The sequence below is a fragment of the Phyllostomus discolor genome, chromosome 14 (assembly GCF_004126475.2).
Source record: "Phyllostomus discolor isolate MPI-MPIP mPhyDis1 chromosome 14, mPhyDis1.pri.v3, whole genome shotgun sequence".
Classification (NCBI taxonomy): Eukaryota; Metazoa; Chordata; class Mammalia; order Chiroptera; family Phyllostomidae; genus Phyllostomus; species Phyllostomus discolor.
The window spans coordinates 2309729-2335450 of record NC_040916.2 but is presented as its reverse complement, the minus strand read 5'-3'; the positions used below and the strand labels follow the sequence as shown (position 1 = coordinate 2335450).

Here is a 25722-nt window from a genome sequence, read left to right as displayed (position 1 = left end):
CCCATAGGCATGTTCAATAAATGTTTATTACTGCTACAGCTGTCAGTGCAGATATAAGAAATGTTCTAGTCTCAGCTCCTATTTGCTGTGTGACCTTGGGCAAGCCACATCATTCCTCTTGGTTACTGTTTTCCCTCATCTATCAAATACGTTAGACCATGCACATAATTTCTAAGTTCTTAATTATATGGTCCCTAGAAGAAACAAAGTACTACTAATTAAGGTGGAATCTCAGTCCAGAACACCAGACTCTTTGACAAATCTCCTCAGAGGATAGGATTTTTGGAGCAGTGGACAAGATGTGGGAAACAGAAGAGGAGCTGGGGAGAGAGGTCTTGGGGAAGGGATGTCTGTTACCCAACTTTCAGCATGGAGTGAAGAAAAGGTGCAGTGTGAGATACCCATGGATAGAAGTAGGGAGGGAGGGAAGCCCTGTGAGAAAGGGAGGGGCTGAGAAGTAAATTTCAGAGAGCACAGGGATGAGCAAGGCCTACAGCAAGTGAAAGGGAGGCTAAGGAATTAAACTCTGTGGCCCTAAGGTGCTGCCAGTCAGTCCCATGTGATCTCCAGGGCACAGGAGGTACCTGATGAGGAGTCAGATCAGTCTCAGAAAGGCAGCCCCAGTAGTTCGTCTGGGGGCCTGTGCCCCTCCCACAAAGCCTGGCCTCCCAAAAGCCACAGAAAGATCTAGTTTTTTCTGGTTCTGTATTTTTGGGGCAGGATGGTAGGGGTTGTGAAGTGGGATAGCATGAAAGGCAGAGAAGCAGCTTGAGGATTCTTCCCGAGGCAGGAGACTGAATATTGAATGCAATACATTTTGTACTCTTTTTTTCTTGCGCACCCTATTCCCTCGATTCTTCCCATCCCTCTGCTTCCCTGTTCAGCCCCCTCACTGATAACCTAGCCACTTCCTTGCTTCCTGAAGCCACCAGCAGAATGAGGGAGTAATGCTCTGTCTGCTGGGAAATGTGTTGGCCAAGGGAGGTGTGGAGTCAGCCCAGATGATGGTGGCAGCTGTGCTCAGCTCCCGCCAGCACAGCATACAGCTCTGTAGCTCAGACTGGAGGGGTGCAGTGAGGGGGGAGCAGCAGTGTGTATTTCCATTTCCCAGAACCCCAAACATTCCCCTGAGGGAACTTGGAAAGGAACCTGGAGAAAAACTACTTCCTCTCAGCAGGATTCAAAAAAGTAACCAGCCCAATCAGGAAACTAGGAGAAGGGTTTAGGACTTTGAAAATGGCCAGTTCTTTTCCATCTCTGCTGTCCCCAGGCACATGGGAAACAGCTTCCTGGCCACAGTGTGGGGAGACGGCTGGCTTCAGTGCCACTCCTGTCAGTTCTTTCCCCCTCAGCTGACTGAGCCTCTGCCCCTAATTTAACAGTGCTGCTACATTCCAGAATTTCGCCTCCATTAAGATCCAGGGCATCAGAGTGTCTCCAAAAGTCCCAAACCATTCCTTGCTTTGGTCTACAAAATGTCCACAATCAACAGAAAGCACACCACCCAAGGGCGCCTTTGTGACCTAGCCCCAGCCTCTCCTGCTGATCCTTATGGCTTGAACACACTGAACAACTCAACGTTTCCAAACACGACTGGTGTTTTCTCTTGGCTCTGTGCTTCCGCATCTGGTGAATCTAAATCACACCTCAAATGCCTCCTCCTCTGTGTAGCCTTCCTAAATGCCACCACATTGCCCCAAGTCCCACTATGTGCTACCATGGCACTCTGGATATTCTGTAATTATTCCATTTATCACACTGGATCACGCCCATTTGGGAGTGTATCTGTCTCTCCCCTCATCCCAACTTGGAGCTACTCAAGGGGTGTATTCCCTTCATCTCTGTACCCTTACCAGTATCTCAAAGTGAATAAAGAAATGTCTGTCAAACACAAAGGTGGGAAGAAACTGCTAACACTGTTCTTATGAAACAGAGACCAAGGGCTCCAGGATTCCAGCTGGTTCTGACAGAGCCTTACTCCTTGGGCCTCAGAAGACCCAGAAGAGAGCATGAGGTAACAACTTTGTGACTCCCAGTCTAGGTCGCTGAGCAAAAGAGCCCGGGACGCGTAATAGGTCATGTGGGATAATCTATTTTAATGAAACCCATTATTTATATATTTATACACAAACAAACAAAAAAAGGAAAACAACAAAAATAGATATTACAGCTTATTACAAATGACAACTCAGCACTGTGGGCTGGAGGTGGGATACCCACCCAGCAGCATGCCCATCCTGATGTGCCATCTAAAGGCGTGGAGACAGGAAGGCAGGAGGGAGACAGCAGGCTTGGCTCCCAGACTGCCCCATCCTCCTCCTCCTCAGGGTTCCTTGTAGTTGGTTCCTGGCATTCAACCCTTCATGTCATTCTTCCTGGTCAGGAAGGTGGATGGGTACAGGAGGTGAAGTGGGGAGTAGAGGAAGGTATGGGGCAGGATGGAAAGAGTAGTAGAGGAAGTATGAGGAAGGGTAAGTTATGGTGGGTGGCTAGGAGTTAAACAGGAGCTAGAAGCTTCTGTTTGTTATCCTAGAATCTGGCAGAGGGGAGAAAGAAGAAATGGGAAAGGGGAGACTGGAAGGGGGAGCTGGGAGGGAAGGAGACTTGTTTATCTCTCACTGTCTCTGTTGGGCAGTTCCTCTTCTTTATGTTAATCCCAGTCTGAGCCAGGACCAGAAAGGTTCCAGTGACAAACTAGTGGTTTCTGTCCTAGTGGGACAAATGATCTAGGGAATGAACCACAGAGCTGCAGGAAAAGCTGGGGTTCTCCTCAGAAAGACACAGCACCCGGCTCCCGAGGAGCAATGAAAAGGACATCGGCTTTGGCATTGATGCAGTAGGTGATGATGAGAGAGAAGACGAGGACGCCAAACCCCACCGTCAGGGTGATGAACTGCAGGGGGGAGACAGGTGCTCTGATTATTCGCTCAGTGCAGTCTGGGGTAACTGCTTGGGGCTGGGAGCCAGGACATCGGAATTCTGGAGCTGGCTCCAAGCACCAAATACTGACCAATCATAGGCAACATCTCCCCAGTCTGGAGACTTACAGTCTCCGCATTTAAAAAGAAAAGCAAAGTACCTCTGTTCTTGCTTGTCTTGTATTACTTAGATTTTAAGCATCTTGAAGGCAGGACCCACGACTTTGACTCTCCCATGGCAATTACATTACTGACTTACTTGTGATAGGTACTTGATAAATACTGGACTGACCCATCCCAACTATGCCAGGTGGGAATGCTGGTGGGAGTGGAGCTGTGGAAGGACTACCTGGGGACTACAGGGCTAGCAGTGTCTCCTTAGGTCTTTTTGAGAACATATCTCCAGAATGAATACAGAATCGAATTATCAATGAAGATAAGCTTCCTAATGGGATATACTAGCTGACAAGGGACAGATTTGCAGTAGGTTTTTGTGGCAAATCTGGGGCTAATGGGAAACAAACAGATATGAGACAAGAGGCAACAGAGTCAAAGAGATCTCTGCCACCACCTGTCTCCCACCTTACCTCAAGCTCTTTGCTGGCTATCAGAAATATCCGGGCACGGATGTCTTTCCAGCGGCTCTCAGTCCATGTAGAATACTCAGTAGAGCCCCACTGCCCAAGTTCAAAGGCAGGGGACAAGGCCCTGGCCAGTCGTGCCGTGGAACGCACACACCGGGGGAGCCGGTCCGTCTCGTTGGAATTTAGAGGGCCCTGAACCCAGGTGTACTCATACAGCTGCACAGGAAGACATGCCAGAGCATGGGCTGAGGTGACCCCCTCTCACCCACTCCCTTTACCCTTTAGACAGTCCTTTTTCACTCAGGCTACTGCCTGTTCAAAACTCAAGTTCAAAGAGCTGCATCCCTCCACCTCTCCATCCCCAGCCTTGGGTCCATTTGGGCCCAGGAAATCCTCTAGTTTTCCCAAGGGAAAGGGACCCTCAGGGCACCTCCAACACCCACTACCACTCACATCCTTGTTTTCATTGGGGACTTTACTTGGATCCTGGCACTGCTCTCGGGTAAGGTCAGTCACCTTGCCGGTTAAATTTGCCAAGGCACACTGTACAACATAAGTGGCGTTGGTGGGGCTGGAGACAGCGATGTAATGCTGAAGAGGCCCGTCACCTGATTGGAAACCACAGGGAAGGGAAGGATTTTGTGGATAGATGGTGCAGTGCAGATGGGCAGAGACAGAGAAAAAAAGAGAAAGAGAAAGAAAGGGAAACCGGGGGGCAGGGGGGCGAGTACAAAGGAAAAAGAAAAAAAGTAAAGATTAAAGCAAAATGAAGATTTTTCCTACCCTTTTCCTTGGCCAAGGGTCCCATTCCCACATCAGGTGCTTACCCAAGTAGGACCTCAGGTCCTGCCTGAGGATAGACTGGAACCATGAGTTGTTGGCTCTAACCAGGAAGCCATAGAGCAGGCGGGTGACCTAGGATTGGGATAGTGAGAAGAGAGAGCTTTGTGATTTGGATCCCAGGGACAGAGTGATTAGTGGAGGTCCAGTCATGGAGTGGAAACCACACTGACCAGATAGACTCTGGGGTTAGGGAGACAGTGGCTGACTCGTGAGAGTACAGATGAGGCCCAGCCAAGGGCTCCCTGGGGTGTCAGGTATCCTCACAGGCACGTACAGGCATAGTGAATTCCAAGGTGTGGGAGACCAGGCAAGGGACATAAAGGCTGAGGCAGCCTGTGGTGTAAATGGACAGAAAGGAGTCAGGGCCATTTGTTCTTACTGTTTGGGGATCAGCCAGAATAGTGTCACTGTAGTTGGTTCCTCCTGCAAGCTGGTACAGTGCACGTCCCAGCACCGTGGCCACATCTGCAAGAGCCTGTGGTAGGTGAGGAGAGGGACTGAATGGCCCACCTCTCTTAATCCCAAACAGTAACATTCTAACCAACTTTTCTGTGTTCCCCACTACTCCCACCCAGCCCAGGCCAGTGCTACCTTGGCAGTGTCTGTCACAAAGTTCAAGTCCTCTTCAGGGCTCTGCCATTCAGGGTAGCTCACATTAATGTTCTCAGCAGTGTCATAAATGCTCTGGTAATAGCTGCCAGGAAAGCCAACATGAGCCTTGGCTACACTCATCAAGGGCCCTGCCCCTTCCCTCCCTCAAATGCCCCTTACACGGCAACTCAGTATTCATTTTTCATCATCCAGGACAGGCAGAGAGATTAGTATCCCATACTGAAGAAGGTGTGGAGAAAGGGGAGGTAGGAGTGAGGATAGCAGCGATTAGTTAAATACAAAGACTTTTCCAACAGACAAGGTAGAGTAGGTGAATGAAAATAAAATGCAGGAATCTCCCTCCAGGAGACCTTTAAACATAAGAGACACTTTTGTTATTTGGGCTGGAGATATAGGAGGGTGGCGAAAATGACTTTCAGTGAAGCTGACACACATTACCAGAGCAATTGTGTGACTGTTCTAGTGAACACTTCTATTAAGGGTGGCTGAAAGTAGAGGGAGATTAGCACATCTATTCACAGATATATACTACTACACTGCATCAAACTACCCCAACACTCCTTGGGGAACCCCAAGGAGACAGACCTTAGAGGTAGGACTAAGAAAAGAGAGCTCCCAGTTTTTACCATCTATAAATGCTCCCATACAGAATCAAGTCAGCCACGTAAGTCCAAATGTGTTCAAATGGTGAATCACCCCTTATCCTGAAGTGGTATGGTTGACAAACTGGGAGAAGAGAATTGACCTTATGCACCAGAACTGTTGCTGCCCAAAATAAATGAGAAGTTGCTATTTGGCTGTACTTGGAAAACCAGAACCTATGCACTGTCACTCAGAAATTTCTCTGACCTGTTGCAAGAGCAAGGGAGGCTTGGGGCTTAGCAGTCCAGCCTGAGTAAGAACTAGCCTTTTAGTCCAGGGCTCAAGTTAGAGGCAGTTTAGAGGTGCCTACGACCAGGAAAGAGGTGACCAAAAGGCCTCACCCCTTATTTCTGGAGCTACCTCAACTGTAGTGGACACGATACCCTCACATTGAACCACATGCACTTACCACATGGCAACATGTGACATTTCAGAGTATGGTTTGCAGCACCCTTGGTGGGCCCCAGACAAGGACAACACTCTGTTCTATACCTTAAGAACCCTATTATCATTCCAGCGCCCGTGTTTGAGATGATACCCTCTACCGGCAGCCCTAGGGAATTCAAGTCCCCAGACAGCTTGGGAGTGGTAGAAGCACAGGCAAGGACTATGCAGGAAAGGGTCAAGGTGAGAACTGTTTTCTAAGTTGAACATCAAATCATATGATGGGGCCAGGTTAGATATGAATATAGCACTGAACAAAGAACGCAAACTGACCTGAAGTTTTAGAGAGGGTGGTGTGGGGAGAATGGACAGTAGTGATCTTTGTTGACACAGAAGTCATCTCTCTGTGGACCCTTGACTGCAGAACAGACTCTCTCCAACAAGTAAGAGGATGTAGGCCAGGTAACTCTTACCGGTTATGGAAGCTAGTAGCGTGGTCAGCAAGAACAACACCAGAGATGTTTCGAGCTCGAAGAAATCGCTGCAGAGAAGATGGTGGGAGAGGCTGGGACTGGTTCACCCTCCTGAGGACAACAGCAGGTACACCAGCACCACTCTTCTCCAATGTGGTCCGGAGATGCTCCACCTGAGAGGGTGAGGGAGATTAACTCATGAGAGGATGGGAAATGGCAAGTGGGAGGTCTCTTTTAGGACTAAACTGCTTTCTACTTCAAATCCCTTGCTTGGAAAGTTGCCCCACACCCTCCTAGATCTAAATGCCTCAAGCATTTTTGAATCAAGACCCTCTAATTTTTGCAGCTCCTACCATCCTTTTAAATTACAGCATAGGCACACTCTCCCTCCCTGAAGAATGCCCAAGCTTTTCTTTCCTCTCAGGGGTACATCTTTACTTTTCTCTCCTAAACTCTAAGGGTCCCCAGGAGACTTGCAACTAGGGGAGCAGTGGGAGGCAGCTCATCCTGGGCCAATCCCCTGAATCTATTTCCAAGTCCCCCCTTTCTCTGACTTCTCAGTGGGCTGACAGCAGCCCCACCTTGGCTCATTTTGACTTTTACTTCTTGGTGAGCCAATAGCAGCCCCATCTAGGTTCATTTGTTTCCTATAGCATGACTAGAGAGCCAAAGCAGCCTCGCCTAGACTCTCCTTTTGCTTCTTCTATCCTACGTCCTTCCTTGTTTCACTGTCCCTGGCTTTAATAAATATACCCTTAAAGTAAAAAAAAAAAAAAATTATGGCATAAAGAAGGAAGAGGCCTGCGCTTTTTGTATTTATAGGTAAATACACTGTCCTCAGAACTCTGCCTTATCCTCAGTAGATGCTTCAGTTGTTATTTGTTGTGCAAAACTGGAGAAACAAATGATAATACAAAATAGGTAACCCAGTTGGCAAGGGCTGTAGGAGCCCAGAGCAGGGATGACACTGAAGCTGCAGTGGCAGGAAGAGACCTCTTAGAAAAAAGCAGGCCTAAAGCTGGACATTGAGGAGATGCAGGAGCTTGAACAAGTAGTGAGGAGAGTGAGGGACATTTGGGGTCAGGAGTCTGGCATGCCAGGAATGGGGCAGCACAGCCTGGATGATCAGAACCATGGGGCAGCAGGGAGAGCAGGGAGAGATGGGAGCCAGTCACCACACTGTCCTAATGGCCAGCAACAGTTTGCTAGGCACCAAATGATCAAAGAACTATCCATCCCATGGAACCAGTGGTTCTTGCTGGGCAGCTGTAACAGTCATGATGTTCACCCTTTAGCCAATACCCGACCTAAGGTCCTGTCTCGCAGGCCTTGGGGGCAAGGGCCAGGGTAAGGGGATGCCTGTATCTTTCTGAGCTGTTGAAAATAGAAGTGAGGGGGAAAGATGTTCAGATTACCTTGTTCCATACTGACTCATTTTTCTGAGACACAGGATCTGTGTGCATCCAAAGCTCTAGGGAATTTCTTAAGGCCACCTGGGGGAAGGATGAAGAAGCAACACTTATACTCAGTCTGCTGAGAGAAAGGAGTGGGTTCAAAAGAGAAGTCAAGGAAAGAAGTGATGGTACCTGCAGGGAGGACAACAGAACAAAAGAAGAGGAAACTTTAGGAAGGAAGGGGGCAGGGACACATGCTACACACCTGTCTCAGCTCCACAAATGAGTCAATGTTTTCTAACTGCACAGGAAACTTGCCCTTCTCCATATCATAGACCATTCTTGAGCTGCCAATGTAGTCAAAAGTTTCCTGAAAGGTAGAGATGGGTGAGAAAGGGAACAGAGATTCCAAAGGGTTAGGGCAACTTTGGTTCCTTGAGGCTAGATCAAAGCTCTCAGCATAAAGGCTGCTGTCCTACGGCATCTCAAGTGCTGGTTAGCTTTTAGAATCATGTGACTGTATCCTCTTCCCTACCTTGCCTCCCAGCTATGACTATCCCTCACATGTATATAGCACATGATCTTTTGAGCCTAAAAATGGGTAGAACAGCCTGAGGCAAACATCAGCTGCTCTGTGCCTGCTTCCTGCCACTCTCATACCTCTACTGACTCATCCATGACTGCTGTTCCCTTATTCCAGGGCCAGGCTGTGGGGACAGGGAGAAAGTCAGGAGCCTCAAGGCTCCTGAGTGGAGGTGAGTGTAAAGAGCTCCAGGGAAAAAAGTAAAAGAATGCCTTAAGTAGATAGCATAAGTGGGGAAGAGAGGGGTGGGCAGTATACCACTTCAAGGGCAGAGTGCAGAGCCTTCCTAAAATGGAGGACTCTGAAGGAGATACATGTAGACATATCCAGAAGCTCTCTGTTGAATAACAACTTAGATCAAATATTGAGATCTTCCCCAGAAGATGGCCACTCCCACCTACACCCCCCAACTCCTATTCCTGGCCATTCCACTCAAGCCAGAGAGCCCTTACCCCTTGGAAGAAGACAAACATGACGTTGTGGGGTAGGGTCGTCACATCGGGAGCCTTGTGCAAAGCTTCAGCTGCAGCCAGCTGGGTGACGAAGGAGGCAACAGCACTCTCAGCCCCTGGGGCCACATTCCAGAAAAAGGAACGACTGTCCAGCTGGGTCCACCAGAAAAGGCAGGGAGGTACAGTTTGAAAATGGAAATTAGGACCAGGCCCCAGGCCCCTTCTCCTCTTTCAGTCAAGAGAATACCCATGTCCTGAAGTCCAGAGTCCCACAGCCCAGATCCCTCTCCATTTGAGGGTCCCACTATGGTAACTATGAAACCTGGTACGTGCAACAGAGGCCTGCCTGCCCCTCCCCCCTTTTAAAAATTTTATTTATCTTCAGAGAAGGGGGAAACGTGGGAGAGAAACAACAATGTGTGAGAAAAAACATTGATTGGTTACCTCTTGAATGTGCCCCAACCAGGGACCAGCCTGCAACCCAGGCATGTGTCCTGACCTGGAATTGAACCAGCGACCTTTCGCTTTGCTCAAGGATGCCCAACCAGCTGAGCCATACCAGTCAGGGCTGCCTGCCCTTTCTGTACCAGCCCTACCCACCCTGATCAGAGGCCAACACTTACCTGGGTGGCAGCAACCACAACCTTCTCATCCGGTTCTAATGTCCCAGATGTATTTATAGGCTTAAGCATGCTCCATACGTTGTAGTCAGACAGGGGATCACAAACAATTTCTAAGCAGGACACAAACAGCAAGACATGAACAATGTCAAGAAGAAAGTAGCTAAAAAGAAGGTGTGAAAGTCCTCTCTGACCAGTGCCCCATGGATTCTCTGAGTCACATTCTCTGTCTCTACTGCCATCATCCACTTCAGTGACAAGATGCAACTGCTGAGAACTATTTCCACTTCTCCCGCCAGTGCTCTCTGCCTGTGCCCACTCCTTCCCTACAGGTCTCCCATTATTCCTTGGCCTGGTCCCCTTATCCCCACCCTGCACACCCAGCATGTCTCAGATTTGCCCTACCTGGGTTGATGCTAAAGGTGCTCTGGATAGAGCTGCGTCTCATGCAGGTGACAGTGCTGATGACAGCATGCATGTGTGAGAAGAGCTGCATGGCGCACAGTGGGAAGGCTGGTGCTGAACCATTCTGACTCAGGTTGTGATCTCGATAGCACTAGAAGGGGAGATGGACCCCACTGAGGCAGCTAGCTGGAGAGTCCCTCCCATACTTCCCAAAAAGAGGAGGGCCCAGCTCTATTCTAAAGCCACTCCTATATCTGTCCCAGAGCTGTAGCTATCTGGCACAACCATGAGATCAATAAGGTCAGAGAGAAAAACTCCTCAAGAGGTATGAAATGACTTAATTGGGGCAGAAGAAATCAACCTGTATTAAATGACCTGGCCCAATTTGGAGTTTCAGCCACTGTTCCTAATGTGGTTTGATGCAAACAGCACTGAACTAGAGATCAAAAATCAGATTCAAGACAGGTTGGACATCAACTCACCATGTAACTTTGGATAAATCTCGTAACTGCTCTGTGTGTTAAAATGAAGACGTTAGACTAGAACTGGAGAATATTAGAGCTGAAAAGAACTTCAGAAATTACTGAACTGAATCTCTCAATTCTTAGTTCAATGTTCTTTTTACCATTAATAGGGGTTCTTAACCACGACTCCCTATACCTTGTTTCATATTAAATATCCTTTACATTTCCTTCCAGTCTAAAAACCTTTAATGCTGTAAAGACAGAAGAGAAATGGGAGTGGGGAATGTGAGAAAAATTAATTTCTTGGCTCTTCTTGAAGCAACTGTCTTTCAGAGGGTATACTAATAGAATGAGATTCCTTCCAAACAAGAGGAGAGCCTACAAAATAATTCTTCCTAACTGGAATTGCTAGGAGCTGGCAGAGTCATTACCTGTTTGATGACATTGGTTTCATTTTCATCTTCAAGAAGAAAGATGGGAAAACTAAAGTCTTCATAAGCCAAGCCATCACCCAGGTAGTTCCACTGTATTTCCCTGCAGTGCGCAAACTCTGGCCCATAGGAGTTGGAGTACACACCTAAAGAAAAGGAGGGGGCTAGAATGTTGGGACACCAACCATTTGTGGACCCGGTGGGGAAAGCTAAGATATTATAGAGTCAAAACAAAGAGTTCCAAAGAAAGAGGACTCAAAGAAGCAAGCATCAACCTGTCATCACCCACAGTAAAATAGACACTGGTATCTGGGAGCCATAGCTGTCCAATTAGGGATCTGAGCACGTGACAAAAGTGAAGATGGAAGGTTAGTGAAGAAGAGGAAGCAGGAGAGGGAAGGGAAGAATGGCAAAGACAAGAGACACTATCTTCTTTTGGGGAGTCAGCTGCTCACACAACATATAAACATAGACACAGAGACAGATACCATTCCCCCGCCCCCTACACACATACACAAAGACATGAGACTGATGCAACAATAAATTCTGGGTGACAGTAGTCTCCATCGATCCTTTAGGGCTCTTACCAAACCCATCATTGGGACACTGCACACTAGGAGAGAAGCCTGAGGCAGGGCTGGGTTTGGCCAAGGACACTGCAAGACCAGCAATTCGACCAGTGCTACCCTTCAGCTTCTCCATCACCTTCCTAGAACAGGGAGGGAACAACATGAAGGAAGATAGAAAGGTTATCAGGCAGCCCAGTATCCTGCCCCTAAGGATAAACACAAATGGGGAATTAGGAGAATCAAACTGTTGACTCATTTATTGCCTTTTCAGTCTCTACCTTCTAAGAGGACTATTACCCAATCTGAGCTGGGGCTTAATCTCATCTACTCGGTACCTGAGTGACCCTGTGCACTCCTCCTCCCTCCCAGGCATCTTCACTCATTAGAGCTTTACTTACAAGGTCACTGAGATAATTCCTTTTGATGGTGCCTCTTTCCTTCTGAGGAGCACCCCACCCCCTGTCCTGATCAGAGTAGGGAGCCAAGGGAAATTTTCACTCACAAGTGAGGACTGTTCACTGAATTTTTCCACTCTCTGAATGCAGTTTCCAGCAGATATACCCAGTTTTTACCTGGTAAAGAGCGTGCCCTCCAGCAGAACCACATAAGGGGGGTTGGGGCCATCAATCAACACCCATTGCAGGTCCTCTTCTTTCTCCACTACATGAATAACCCCTGTGTCCCCACTAATGGAAGCTGCCAGGAGAGAACAGGTCAAATTAAAAAACCCACAGTTGGCAATTCTGACTTTGCCTCACTAACTCTGCAGATCATCTATCCCCAAACATGTCACAAAATATCTGGATTAATATTGTCATGTCTAGACTTGAACTAAAGAGCTGAAAGGCCCTCATTCCATGTGAGGACAAGGAGGGAATGGAGGATGAAATCGCCCAAGAAGTCTACTCAGGAGGCTTTGTTCATTAAAGGTCAGAAAGGCTGTGTAATCTTCACTTTCCTCCCCTCTTCCTTCAGTCTCATTTAGCCAAATGTACAAGATTCCAGGACAGCACACACAAAGCGTTCAAACCTGTATTTTCTCTAGAAAATGGCAGGCTCTAAATCTCTAGCTTGTGGTTCTACCATTGAATCTTCCTTTGTGAAAATGTATGTGCAGATTCCATTGGACTCAGTAGCCTCCCTAGACCTCCATTCCTTTGCCCTACTTGTGAATAGCTTTACTTGCTTTTGGTCAGTTTTAGGTAAAGTTCATCAAGAACTCCGAGGTCTCTAGAACAGTTTCCCAACTGAGGGGCCTTAAATGGATTAGAGATGTGCCGATATTGATTCCCCTCATTTCTGGGGAACTAGGGTTTCCAAAGACCATAGGCTGCTCACTTCCAGTCAGGAAGAGACTCACCCATTACCCCAGGATGCCCTACAAATATCCATTACTATATGAGCCAGAATCCCATTTTCTATGTGTCTCTTGACATGACAAAAATTGGGATGCACTGTACTACAGGATGCATGACCCATAGTCTGGAATACCTTGAGTTCTATATAGTAGTACTCAGGTCCCTAGTGATCCATGTAGAGACATCATAGGGTCCCTGCATGAGTCTCCTCCTCACTGAAATTTGGATGAGTTATTCACAAATTGTTTTAAAACAGTAGTTGTCGACCCTAGCTGTGTATCAGAATCACTTTGGAGTTTTAAAACACAGATCTACTAAATTAAAATCTCTAAAGGTGAGGCTTAGGTATGTGTATTTTCTTTTTTTCAAGATTTTATTTATTTATTTTTAGAGAGGGAAGGGAGGGAGAAAGAGAGAGAGAAACATCAATGTGCGGTTGCTGGGGGCTGTGGCCTGCAACCCAGGCATGTGCCCTGACTGGGAATTGAACCTGTGACACTTTGATTCGCAGCCCGCACTCAATCCACTGTGCTACTCCAGCCAGGGCGGTATGTGTATTTTCAAAAAACACCACATGTGGTTCTTTAATATACACAGCCAGGAATAAGAATTATGGCTATAGGTCAATGCACTAAAATACTTGTAATCTGCATGAAACAGAAACCATAAGCATTATCACACTGCCAGCCAGGTAGTATTTTTCTTCCATGGGATCTGGTAAAATCTAGACATGACAGCAAGTCCCCAAAATTCAACTATGTCTTATATACAGTAAATACTTAAGTTCATGTTGACAGTAATAAAATACTTAAGTATGTTGACAATAATAAAATATAAAGGAATATCATACTCTGGAATAACTTTAGTAATGATCTACCTACCAATAACAGTTTTAAATAAAACTAAAGACAAAAGTCCTTGCCAGAGCATTTAAAACATGGGCAAAGGAATAACTTATATTCTTCCTGAAAGAGGACAGGAAGAAAACAAGCTATGACATTGAACTTAAAAAACCTGGGCTCTGCCCTGGCTGGTGTGGCTCAGTGGATTGTGCACTGGCTGACAAACCAAAGGGTCACTGGTTAGGGCTGATTCCCAATCAGGCCTGGGTTGTGGGCCAGGTTCCCAGTAGGGGGTGTGCAAGAGGCAACCACACATTGATGTTTCTCTCCCTCTCTTTCTCCCTCCTTTCCCTTTGTCTAAAAATAAATAAAAAAATACACACACACACACACACACACACACACATACATAAAATCTTTAAAAAAATAAAAAAGCCTGGATTCTGATTTGGGTCCCAGTGAGTGACTATGCGGTCTTAAGTAACTTGCTTACTTTCTCTGGACCTTCAATGAAGAGTTTTTCCAACCCTATTTATCTTATATTGTGGGAATATATTAATAAAGGAAAGAAAGGAAGGAACTAAAAGAAACCTACATAAGCTCTTTGAGCAATTTAAAAGGGTCCAATAGACACGGAACATTATAATCATAAAATTAAACCTGGGTCTCTTTCTCCTTTAATGCTAGCAACCCTAATTAAAGAGGGTATAGCTTGCTCAGGACAGAAAGATATGACAAAGAAAGTCTTATAAATGAGTAGGCTGAAAAGGAAATAAGATCTTAATTAGGAAGTGGCCAGAGTCCAGCCCCTCCCCGCTTGCTTCTGTGTACTGGCACTTGGCTACTGCTCTGCTTCCCACAGGTTTGCTCTAAGAACATGCAGCAGAATGACTCATTCCCAAAGGTGGTATCTTGGAGACCAGATCCAGGAGGCTGGGGTTCTAGCCTTTCACACTTGAGTGGAATTCAAGCAAGACCTGCAATTGGATCTCAGCCTACAATGGGCCTGGCTCAATTCTACCCACAAACCCAGTTTAAGAACTAAGACCAACAAAAATTTTATTTGGAACTCTTTGGAACCAGTAATCTACTCCCAGCACCTCCTGTAGCAGAGACATGGGATGATGAACACAGAGTATAGCTCAGGGAAGGATGGGTAAGAAAGTACCAACTGTCACCTTGAGCAAGTCCTTTACTTCTCAGTGTTCCAGTCTTCTCCTACCAAACTGGAAGGTTTCAGGAAATCACACAGTACTGCTGAGAGCACACTACTTACTCAGCATCATCAACAAACATCTGCTCAAGGCAGTCTTTCAGCTTTGTGCAGGTATATACTGTTTTCATTAAGAGTAAAATGAAATTCAGAGGTGACCAATTTGATGATAGAGCCAAGATCTGATTCTATTTCCTGCTTACCAGCAAAATTATACTCTGACAGAGCTACTTACTATCCACAGAACAAAATCTGAAATTAGCAGGTTAAGCAGAAGACGAAGTGAGACTCAGCCTTTAGATCACAACCCTTTCTCCCTTTCATAGTTTTATAATCATGTCATAGTACCCTGTTTTGAAACACATTTACAAAGCATGAACACAAATGCAAAGGTTCTACTAACTCCTCTTGCAATCATAAGGCTTTCTCAATGCCTTCTCTTCAAATAATTCACTGCCTTTAAAAAGACCATTTTGGTTCTAAAGAGATCAGAGTGCAGGTGATGACTGGACTCCTTACAGCACAGGTGGCAAACACAAGGACCAAGGGTCAAATCTGGTCCTCCCCCTTGTTTTATCCGGCCTGGCACCTTTTTCTACCTGGTGGCAGCACTGAGCTCCTTGCCCCTAGTTAAGGAGTCGTTACGTTTACACAGTCCTAAAATTACATTCAGCCCTTTGAAGGCAACTGTGAGGCTGATGTGCCCCCCCCGCCCCCCCACCCCCGGTGAAAATGAGTTTGACACCCCTGCCTTAGAATATGAACCTACTTCCTCCATAGGGAATAGCATAGTTTTCTAAACCTTCTGGGTGGTTAAGAGTTCTTGCTTAGAGCCTGGACCACCAGGACTCAAATCCTGGCTTCAACACTTAATAGCTGGATGATATTGGAAGAGTTACTCAACTTAGCTCTAAGTCTCAATTTCATCATTTGTAAAATGACATAATAATAGCAACTACATCATGAGGATTAAATGAGATGTATGTTTAAGAACCTTAGTATGCAGCATTTACTAAATGTTAGATCTTCCTTATTATCTTGCCTGGTTTTACAAAATGGTTCTCTACCAGCTTCCACCCACATAACTTAATTTGTGTGCTGAGACTCTCAAGCAGGACTTGGATCTTTATATCTAGGGCACAGACTGAAATATCAACAGCCATGAACATAAATCCAAACCTGAACTCACAATGGCAGCCAATCTGATGAGTGGCATTGAGCAGACGGACACAGGGAGCTGTTCTATTTAAGGGGATGTAGATCTTCCTCTCCACTGAGTTTCCCCCACACAAATCTGATCAGAAAATAAAAAGTGTTAGAAAAAATTGATAGTACTAACCTCCACTTTGTCATTAGCTCACTGTATGGCTTGGGCATGTCATACTTTCTGATATGGGACTAATGTCTATTCTTCTCACTTTTTGGGCACATTATTGGAACACATAATGCACCTAAGCTATGTGCCTCAGAGGATTATTACAAATTTTACATTGAGCAACTGACAGTAAAGCCAATAGAAAACTTCATGTGTCAAAGGAAAGGCATTTAACCTCAGATGTACCAGCTTTTGGTTGCAAGGGTGACCACACTTCTGCTTTTCTAGCCTATGTGCATATTACTAATTAGCTAATAGAATGGGTTCCAGTCTAAGAATATAGGTTGCAACTTAAAAATTCTTTGAGACATTTTTCCAGGAGTCAAAACAGAATTGGGAGAAAACTTATGCCACACACCTTCTGTTACTCTATTGCCAGTAGCTCATTTGTGTGTGCTCACAGTGTGGGCCAGCTCTAGTTTCTCCTCTGGAGATTCTTGAAACCAGTGTGAATTGGGGGGAAGGCATGGTCATGGTCATATAGTGGCATGTTTGCATTTTAAGACTCGACAAACTAGAAGGCCATATACCATTATAAATGCCTCAAGCGCCTTGAATTACTGTTTCACGGTCTAAACAGTTAAGAATTCCCATATACTACTTTTGTTTCACTTTGCTGATGAAACAAACAGGCAAAGCACAGGGGCGCGGGTTTACGGTGGAATCAACAAAGAAATGAGGCATCTACTTTCTTAACAAACGCTGCACTGCCCCAACAGAACGAGGCTGCTTTCATCTTGAAATGTCTAAACAAGTAGAGAAGGAAGCTAAACTGACAAATGTCCTTTTTGATTGTGGGTGGGGTGCCTGTGGCTCTGGGGAAAAGGAAGCATCCGGATAAAGTGGGAGAGTCCAGCAGCCTGGAGGAGGAAGTGGGGCGATCCGACGTGCCACTGGGGAGAAGGGACCTTTAGATCCAGGTATAGGGGGAACTTCTATCATGGGAACGTAAGAGAACAAGGATTTAAAGGATAGGGGGACAAGGGGGCAACGGGAACCAGAAGGAGACGGCGGCGCCCGCGGCTGGGCCGATCAGGAGAGTGCTCCTTAGAGTGAAACTCACGGGTAGGGGAAGCCTCACCTGCCAGAAGGACGCAGAAAGACAGAAGGCGAAGAAGAACCCGACTTTCCAGGCCAGCCACAAAGCCACCCCCAGCTGTAGCCATCTTGCCTCTCCGCGGAACCGAAGCCTCGGTTCCCCTCCCGCCCGGCGTGGCCTCTCTAGGCTCGCTCTGGCGCTGTCTCGGTTGCCCGGAGCTCCAGGGACCGGAAGTTCTTGCGGGAGGAGCTTCCGGGAACCGTGGCTGAGGGCTGCTGACGTGGAGGCAACTGGAGGGCGTAAGCGAGTGGCTGGGGCTCGGATTAGAACCTCGGAGCTGCAGGCCTGAAGGATGCTAACCAAATTCGAGACTAAGAGCGCACGAGTCAAAGGTAGTGCAGTACAAGAGGGGGAGCACAGGACACGGGGGCTGGATGTCAGGGGCGGCGCTGTCACGGGGGAAGAAAGAGGGTAGAAGTATGGGCCGAATCGGCCCCGGTACGAACCCCGAGGAAGGTGGGCGGGAGAGAGGTTGGACCCTGGCAGAGTGTTCTCTAGCCGACTCTTCTTTAGCATGTTCTCGCTGTTTGATATACCTGTAGTGGTTCTCACACCTCAGGAAATCCTTTAGGCCCGTTCTCTATTCTTTCCGTTCCCCTTCTCACCTATGCTGTGTGTTCAGCTCCCAAGGCCCTGTGTTGTCTTTTGATGAACGTGTTGTAGGGAGTGTTCCAGGGGACTGAGTCTCAACCTCTGCCATTTCTTACCCAAGTCAGTAGCTTTTTCGGTGATGAGCAGTGGCTGCCTCACTTAAGGAGTTCCTGGCTGCACCAGATCAACGTTGAGTGCCTCCAATGGCCTTTATTTCCTACCTGGAAATGGGACATAGAGGCCTGTAACCCCAGTCAAGTCTGAGCCTGATAAGGTTGCTTGGACGCCTAGTTGTATTTGAATTTCAGATAAACAGTGAGTAATTTTTTTGGTATTGCTGGTGGTTTACCTGAAATTCAAATTTAACTGGGCATCTTTATTTCCTAAATATGGCAGCCTCAGAGCTTGAGTATCAGTGGTTGTGGTGGAGAGCAGATGGCTGAAACTGTAGCATTAGTGTCTTAGAATGTTACAGTGGAAAAGGCAGAAGAGTAGGGTATTCTGAAATTGGGAAAGATATGTATCTTTAATATTTAGTAAGATGCAACATTGCAAGATGGTTAGGAACTTGGCCTTTGGAGTCAGTGGGCTTGCTTTGGAATGCCAGAGACTCCATTACCAAGGAGTATGACCTTGGGCCACTTAACATTTCTAAGTCTCTATTTCATCATCTGTAAAACGTCTATAATTAACACTCTATTAAAGTGAGAAAGTATGTGAGAAATACTTATTACAGTGCCTGGCACAAACTCAGGCTCAGAAACCAGAGGCCGTTTTTTAATGCGAGAATAGATTCTGAACAGTTTCTAACTCTTTTGGGAATGTGATCATGATGAGTACCATTAAGAATTCTTGGATGGTTGAAATGGATCTTTATAATCCTTGTATTTTCTTTTCTGCCCATAATTTTTTTATTGGACAGTAGGGAAGGCAAGTGAGGGAAAAAAGATTTTAGAATATTTGAGAGTTAATATCCATTAATAAGTGCTCCTCTGTATCATAAAGGCAAAAAGGGAACAAGCTAATGGAAAAATACACAACTTAAAACAAGAAATGTTCAATAAATATGTGAAAATATTATATACCTTGCTGTATACCTGCAACTAATACGGAATAATTTTGAATGTAAACTAATTTTAAAAACAGAGAGAAAATTAAATCTTGATGAAGTTTAAAAAAATAAACAAAAATATTATACACGTCACTAGTAATGAAAGAAATGTAAAAGCAAAAAAGAAAGTGAGAATGCCTTTATTTTTTTGGCCTTAGATTAGTCAAACAAACAAAACAAGTAACTGATTATATCCCATGTTGGCCAACATGTGCAAAATTGGTACCTTTACAAAATGTCTGTATATTTATACACTTATTTTACAGTCAGATAGTATTTGCCAAAACATTAAATGCACATACCCTGTTCTGAGCAGCCCCACTTCCAAATCTTTAGCCTAAGGCAGTAATAATGCAAATAGGTCGTGTATGTAGAAGTATCTCAATTTTGCACTGTTTTCTGATAGACAAGAGTTAGAGGGAAGAGCTTTAATGCCCATCGTTAGAATAATTTTAAGATGGTGCATTTGTACGTTGTAGTTGCTAAAAAAGTGAGGTTTTGTTCATATGTAGTACTTAGATGTAGTAAGATCCATGATATATAGTTAAATAATAAAATAAATTCACAGGAAAACATTGTCATCTCCATTTTCATAAAGTGATATGATCTACATGAAAAATTTGAAAGGACACACTCCAAACTGTTAGCAGTTGTTACCATGTTTTGTCATGTATAATGTGCTTCTGTGTGTAATGCACACCCACGTTTTTGGCCCAACCTTTGAGGAAAAACATCTTGTTTTACTTTTTTTAATTCAATTTTTTTATTTCTCTATATTTTAAGACTTGTTTTTTATATTATAAAGGAATTTTAGCATTTATTTTTGAACATATGGTACAAGAAATTTTATGTAACAAATAATATGACCGATTACTGTATTCCAGGGTATTATTTTGCATATGGATAGCGTTACTGCTTTCTAGAGTTACACTTTTAATGCATACGCATAAGCGAAAGAATTAAAAACATTTATATAGATACAGAATCAGTTCTACCCATGTATAATGTGCATCTTTATCTTTCTATTAAAAACTTGGGCAAAAAAGTGTGCATTATATGCAGCAAGTATGGTACTTCCTTCAACTTCCATTTCCAGTCATGATGGAGTAATAGAGACCAGATTTATCTTCCCACCTTAAACAGCTGCACAACTGAATAAAATGTATAAAACAAAGGATTTCAGACATTGAATGACAGTCACTGCAGAAAAGTCATTCTTGAGAGAAGGGAAATAAACAAGATGAGTCCTATGATTGTTTTTAGCTTACTACCTGGAGAGAGTTTTCAGGCTGCAGTAGAGGGAGGGGAGTAGAGCTTTGGGATCTCACTGAGGAGGATAGAGTTTAGAGTTCAGGGAAGCCAAGACAGCTAGAATTGGCTGGGCAGAATACCAGAGAAGAGGGAGGTGCTCAGAGAAAGCCAGAGTTCTGCAGGGAATCCTGTCAGGCCTTTGAGTACTAATTCATGTGAGGAAAGGACCCAAAGACTGGAATGGAACTGCTGGAGAAAAGAGGGCATACTACTTCCTGAAGCTCATACAGGGCTGGGAATAGTGTTCCTGCTAGCCAGGATGGAAAAACCTCCTTAATATGTGGCATCATACAGAGTACCTCAGAAGGGTATTGCCTCGACACTAATGCCAAATTAGACCTACACTAAAGGCTGCTGTGGACCCACCCTAACAAAGCTTAAAAGCTAGACTCAAAAGGATCAACTGATTCCAAGTAACTTAACTGCATCCTAAAACAGCCCAACAATATTTAAAGGAATATAACAAAAATCCAGCACCTCAAAACATAAATTCACAAAGTCTAGCATCCAGCAAATGAATAAATGAACCTAGAATTAACCTAGGCTGTTCTTTCTTACCAGAATTGTCAGAAGGTAATATTGTGGGGCTTACTTAGCTCACTGGATGATTCTCTGTCCCCTAACCCCACAGGGCTCAGTTTTCACCCCAAAAGACCCTGGATCCTGACCAGTTTACATAATGGGGTCATCCAGTTATGGGACTATCGGATGTGCACCCTTATTGACAAGTTTGATGAACATGATGGTAAGATAATAGTTTCTAGAAGGAAATTAAAGATGTAAGTATATGTTTTATTCTGGAATAGCTTAAGCCTTGTTTGACATTAATTCCTTTAGGATTAAAAAATGTGGAGGGGATAGAACTGAAAAGTCCTGAATAAGAATCACCTTGGAGATTAGGAAATGTAGCTCTTTTTGACATATGTTGCCTGCCTTCTTTTTCAGGTCCAGTCCGAGGCATTGACTTCCATAAGCAGCAGCCATTGTTTGTCTCTGGAGGAGATGACTATAAGATTAAGGTACAGAGAGTCTGTCATTACTGGGAGTAAAGGATAGAGAATGTGGGGTTTGGGAATTGTGGAAGGGACTAAAAAAGCAGTAGTACATTTTACTCATATAGAGCTCATGCTTTTGACAATGATATACAGAGCACTTATTCAGCAACATTTATTGAATGCTTACTGTGTACCATACATTGTTTTATTTTTGGGGAATTCAAAAATAAATAAGAAATGATCTCTGGTCTTAAGGAGCTTTTATTCTAATAGAAGCAATAAATATATACCCAAATAATAGCTGTACAGTTTAGTGAGTAATACAATAGAGAGAGAACAAAAGTGAAATATGGAAGGGCAATTCATGTACAAAGACAAAAAAGTCATGACATAGTTGGATACATTTGAGAAACTTATAAGTAGTTTTGTGTGGATAAAATCTGGAGAAAAGGTGAGAGAAAGGAGTGATTTTAGCACTTTAATGTGAAGTGATCATGGAGTTTGCAGCACTCAGCAGTTTGGATGTTATACAGATAACAAGGAGCCATTAAAAGTGCTTAAATAGAGGAATGATACATTTTTTTAAAAAGATTATTTGGTGATAGTATAAAGAAAATATTGGGTAAATTGGGTAAGACTGGAAGCAGAGATACTAGTTAGGAGTCTGTGTGAGAGGTGAACAAAGCCTGGGCTTAGGCAGTAACGTTCCAAATGGAGAAAAGATCAATGTAAACACTCAGTAAGGAAATTAATCAGTAAGTCCGTTACATGGATCTTGGAGGGATGTAAGGGAAACTAAATGAGATTACTCTATTTATCTCAGGCTTCTGTTTGGGTCATTGGGTAAAAAGGGTACCATTAACTAGAAAAGGAAAAATAAGAGAAAGGACACTTTTCTGAAGTGGAAGAGGATGGTATCTCAGTCTGTTTGAGCCACTATCACAAAGTACCACACACTGGGTAGCTTATAAACAGCAGAAATTCATTTCTCAAAGTTCTGGATGCTGGAGGTTTAAGATCAGGATGTCAGCATGGTTGGGGTCTGAAAGGTCCTCATCTGGGTAGCAGATGGCTAACTTCTCATCGTGTACTCCCATGGTGGAAGAAGAGGACACAGATGTGTAATAAATACTATCTTGGCTCTGATGTGTTTGAGGTACCTAAAGGACAGTGTAGTGGAGATATGTCTGCACTGGAGATGTTTTGGGGAGTTGTCATCATGAAAGAGGGAACCAAAACAGAAATAGTTAGAACGCACCACTCAGGGATTATATTGAATGAGAAAACAAACACATTTAAAAGATAGAGGAAGTAAAGTTAGTATAGAATGATTTGAGAGGTTGGAGATGATTTAAGAGGGAGAAGCAGAGCACTCTTGGATACCAAGGAAGGGCAGAATTTTTTTGAAGGAGAAAGTGGTCAGAATAAGGTAAAGACCAAGTAACCTTTGGATTGCTTATTTAGCAGGGCACATACGTGATCTTAGTAGCACTTAGAAGCAGTATTCTTCTAAGTCTTCTAAGTCTTCTTCTAAGTCTTTTCTGCTTCTAAGCAGAGAAGAATACAGGCAATTCTTTGAAGAAGGTTGGCTGATAAAAAGGCATGAGCTGGAGCCAGAGACTTTGAACCTTTTTTTTTTTTTTTTAAGCAAAATTTGCTCTGGTTACTTCCACAAAAAGTTTTTCCAAAACAATATTTTTTTAAAAGGAGTTATCTTCCACTTATGTGATATGTCCAAAATAGGCAAACTTATAAAACAGAAAGTAGATTAGTGGTTGTCTATGGTTAGTGGGGGTATTGGTTAGGGAAAAAATGGGGAGTGACTGCTAATGAGTATAGTGTTTTTTGGTGGAGGCGGGGCTAGACTGTTCTTAACATTGATTGTGGTGATGGTGCATAATTATGAATGTAGTAAAAACTGTTTAATTCTGTACTTTAAATGGATGGATCATATGGGATTGGAATTATGTCTCAAAACTGTTATGAAATGAATTTATCTTAGCCTAGCTAGTAGGTATATAGTGCTATCATACTGTAGCTTTAATTTATATTTCTCTGATAAAAGGGGGATTATCTAAAAAAGTCATGTTTTTGGATCACTATATTGTTTGCTGTGTCCAGATTTACAAAGAGTAAGATAGAAGCCCAGCAAATGGTCAGAGCCTACATACCCTATAGGTCTTTAAGGATTCAGAGTTCTGGAGTTTGATAAAGAGCTATAAAGGAACTAAGGCAGTTTGAAGCTAAAAATATGAAAGTTTAAAACACTGAACTCTGTAATGGAAAAAAGTCTAGTTACAGAATAGTATTTGTGGTATGACAATATTTAGGTATGACCTAAATATTTGTGTGAAACTCCAACTCTGCTGTATATATACATAGATGAAGGTGAAGGTCTTGGGATACTTTCACTTTTCATGTTACTTATCTTTTCTCAGTTCTACACATTGAGCACCTAGTAAGTATTAGCTATTGTTTTATGTGCTTGAAGTATAGTGTTGAGCATGATGGACAAGGACCCTGCCTTTAGGGACTGTATATTCTTGTTAGCACAATCTTACTTTTGGGTTGTTTGAATTTTGTAATAAAAACCATTTTTTTTTAAGAAAGAATAGTCACAAGCTGGCCAAGAAGAGATTATAAATAAGTATTAAATGTTAAAAAAGAAAAAGCATCTGACCTCTCATTTTTGTACTTTTTGGGGGGCTTCTATGTGGGCAGCATGAGCTATTTTACAGCTATTGTCCTGATTTTAGTATCTTCTTCCCTTGTGCCCATTGATGCTTGGTACTTTGGTAGTAAAGTCAACTTTATATCTGAATATGATGTTTCTCTGCTTTGCTTAGCCTAACTGAGCAATGTGCTATTTTCTGAAGGAATAAGTTAGTCTGTTTGCATGGTAGATGAATATAGATCATGAATGTTTTGGTATCATTTGCCACCAAGTTAAGAGTCTAAGAGAAGATGATGCCATATGTTACATTATTGTTTCCTTTGGAGTTATAGTGTTTGTCCTACTTTTCTTTTTACCCTGAGCTAAAATGATTAGTAAAGCACTTAAGGGATCTGTATTAAAGCTGAGAACAATTATACAGTAGAAAGCAGAGCTTCAAGTTAAGCTTCAATAAGCATCTTGTCTCAAGTTATTAGAGATGGTTTCTCCCCAAAGAAAGGAAAAACCTTTCCATAGTTTTAGCTTTCCATTTTCCCTAGCCCTGCCTTTTTTTCTTCCCCACAGGTTATTTGGTCTTTTCCCCTCCAACTTTAAACAAGACTCCCTGTCAGTGTTACCACCTACTTAGAAATGCTCAAATATAAATCCAAACTTAGAGGCTCAAAACTCTCAGGTCCTATTCCTTAGCTGTATTTCTCTCTTTGCAGGTTTGGAATTACAAGCTTCGGCGCTGTCTCTTCACATTACTAGGGCACTTAGACTACATACGTACCACATTTTTTCATCATGTGAGTAGTCACAGTGTCTCTGATTATAGAGCATTCTTCAGTTTCCCTGTAGGAATCATCTTCTTGTTCCTCAAGAAACCATACATTGATTACAGAATTATGTTATTGGAGTGACTTTTCTAGGATCCCTGTGGTGTTAACCTTCCTGTTTTGTTTCATTGTATAAAAGAAAGCACTGAGAGTTATATTGAATTAAATCAGAAGAAGCATTCCATTTGTTAATATAGCTGAGATGTTAGACAATGGAATTTTCCCTCCAAAGAGAGAAGTGGTTACAGGAGCCTGAAAGAACACATTTGTTTAGTGTTCAAACCCTTTATTTGGAATATTTTTCAGGAATATCCTTGGATTCTGAGTGCCTCAGATGATCAGACCATCCGAGTGTGGAACTGGCAGTCTAGAACCTGTGTCTGGTAAAACAAGAAACTGAGGGCTCAAAAAGTGTCTTCATTCTTCCTTATAATCAACTTCTCTTCAGAATAATCATCTCTCTCCCTTAATGGACAGTGTCTGATGATTAATTATTGATTGTATTTGTAAGATGATTTTACATACAAAATGATAATATAGAAGTAATCTTATAAGTAACATATGAATCTGGATTTTCTGATTTATCAGAGAAGGGAGGTCATATAGTTAGGCTTTTAGAACAAAACTTTTAGCTAGTTTTTGGTTCTGTGAAACCTGAGTCAGGGTCTAGACCTTTGTCTTGCTTTGTTTTTGGCCTTGAGCTTTCCATGAAGATGTAAGGACTGTTTAAAATGATGCCCCTTAAGAGGGATATTCCATTAAAATTTAAAAGAGAGTTTTCAGTAAGAATTACTAAGATTCCATTTATTTTGATAGTTTAAGGTGTCTTTTAAGAAGAGAGCTGTGCCATCTCAGTTCTCCTGAAATCAATAATATTAAGTACTAGAGCATTAGAGGTAAGGAGAGCTGTTGTTAAAACAGATGACCTTGTTTATTATTAGTTTCAAATTGTTAGGATGAC

General features: G+C 43.6%; 2 protein-coding genes across 3 annotated transcripts in view; one reads left to right on the top strand and one right to left on the bottom strand.

The window, feature by feature from the left end:
• Positions 1-2076: 2076 nt before the first annotated feature.
• Positions 2077-17416, bottom strand: NCSTN (nicastrin). Of its 2 annotated transcripts, XM_028530589.2 has the most exons (17): positions 17244-17416; positions 15977-16081; positions 11947-12070; positions 11393-11514; positions 10806-10951; positions 9911-10061; positions 9509-9618; positions 8886-9038; positions 8116-8220; positions 7872-7949; positions 6457-6629; positions 4937-5039; positions 4725-4820; positions 4330-4417; positions 3956-4110; positions 3506-3718; positions 2077-2893 (listed from the first exon to the last, which is right to left on the bottom strand). In XM_028530589.2, exons 1-17 carry the CDS (start codon positions 17326-17328, stop codon positions 2771-2773), a joined length of 2130 nt encoding a protein of 709 aa, XP_028386390.1. In that variant the 5' UTR covers positions 17329-17416; the 3' UTR covers positions 2077-2770. The 2 variants fall into 2 exon arrangements, with proteins under 2 accessions (XP_028386390.1, XP_035870931.1); XM_036015038.1 differs by lacking the exons at positions 11393-11514; positions 11947-12070 and having other exon boundaries at positions 17244-17367.
• Positions 17161-25722, top strand: part of COPA (COPI coat complex subunit alpha) — a 69344-nt gene continuing 60782 nt past the window's right edge. Inside the window, exons 1-5 of the mRNA XM_028530587.2 lie at positions 17161-17593; positions 20906-21019; positions 21220-21293; positions 24651-24731; positions 25068-25144. Coding sequence (XP_028386388.1) covers positions 17554-17593; positions 20906-21019; positions 21220-21293; positions 24651-24731; positions 25068-25144 — 386 coding nt within the window. The 5' untranslated portion in view covers positions 17161-17553. The remainder of the gene's footprint in view (positions 17594-20905; positions 21020-21219; positions 21294-24650; positions 24732-25067; positions 25145-25722) is intronic.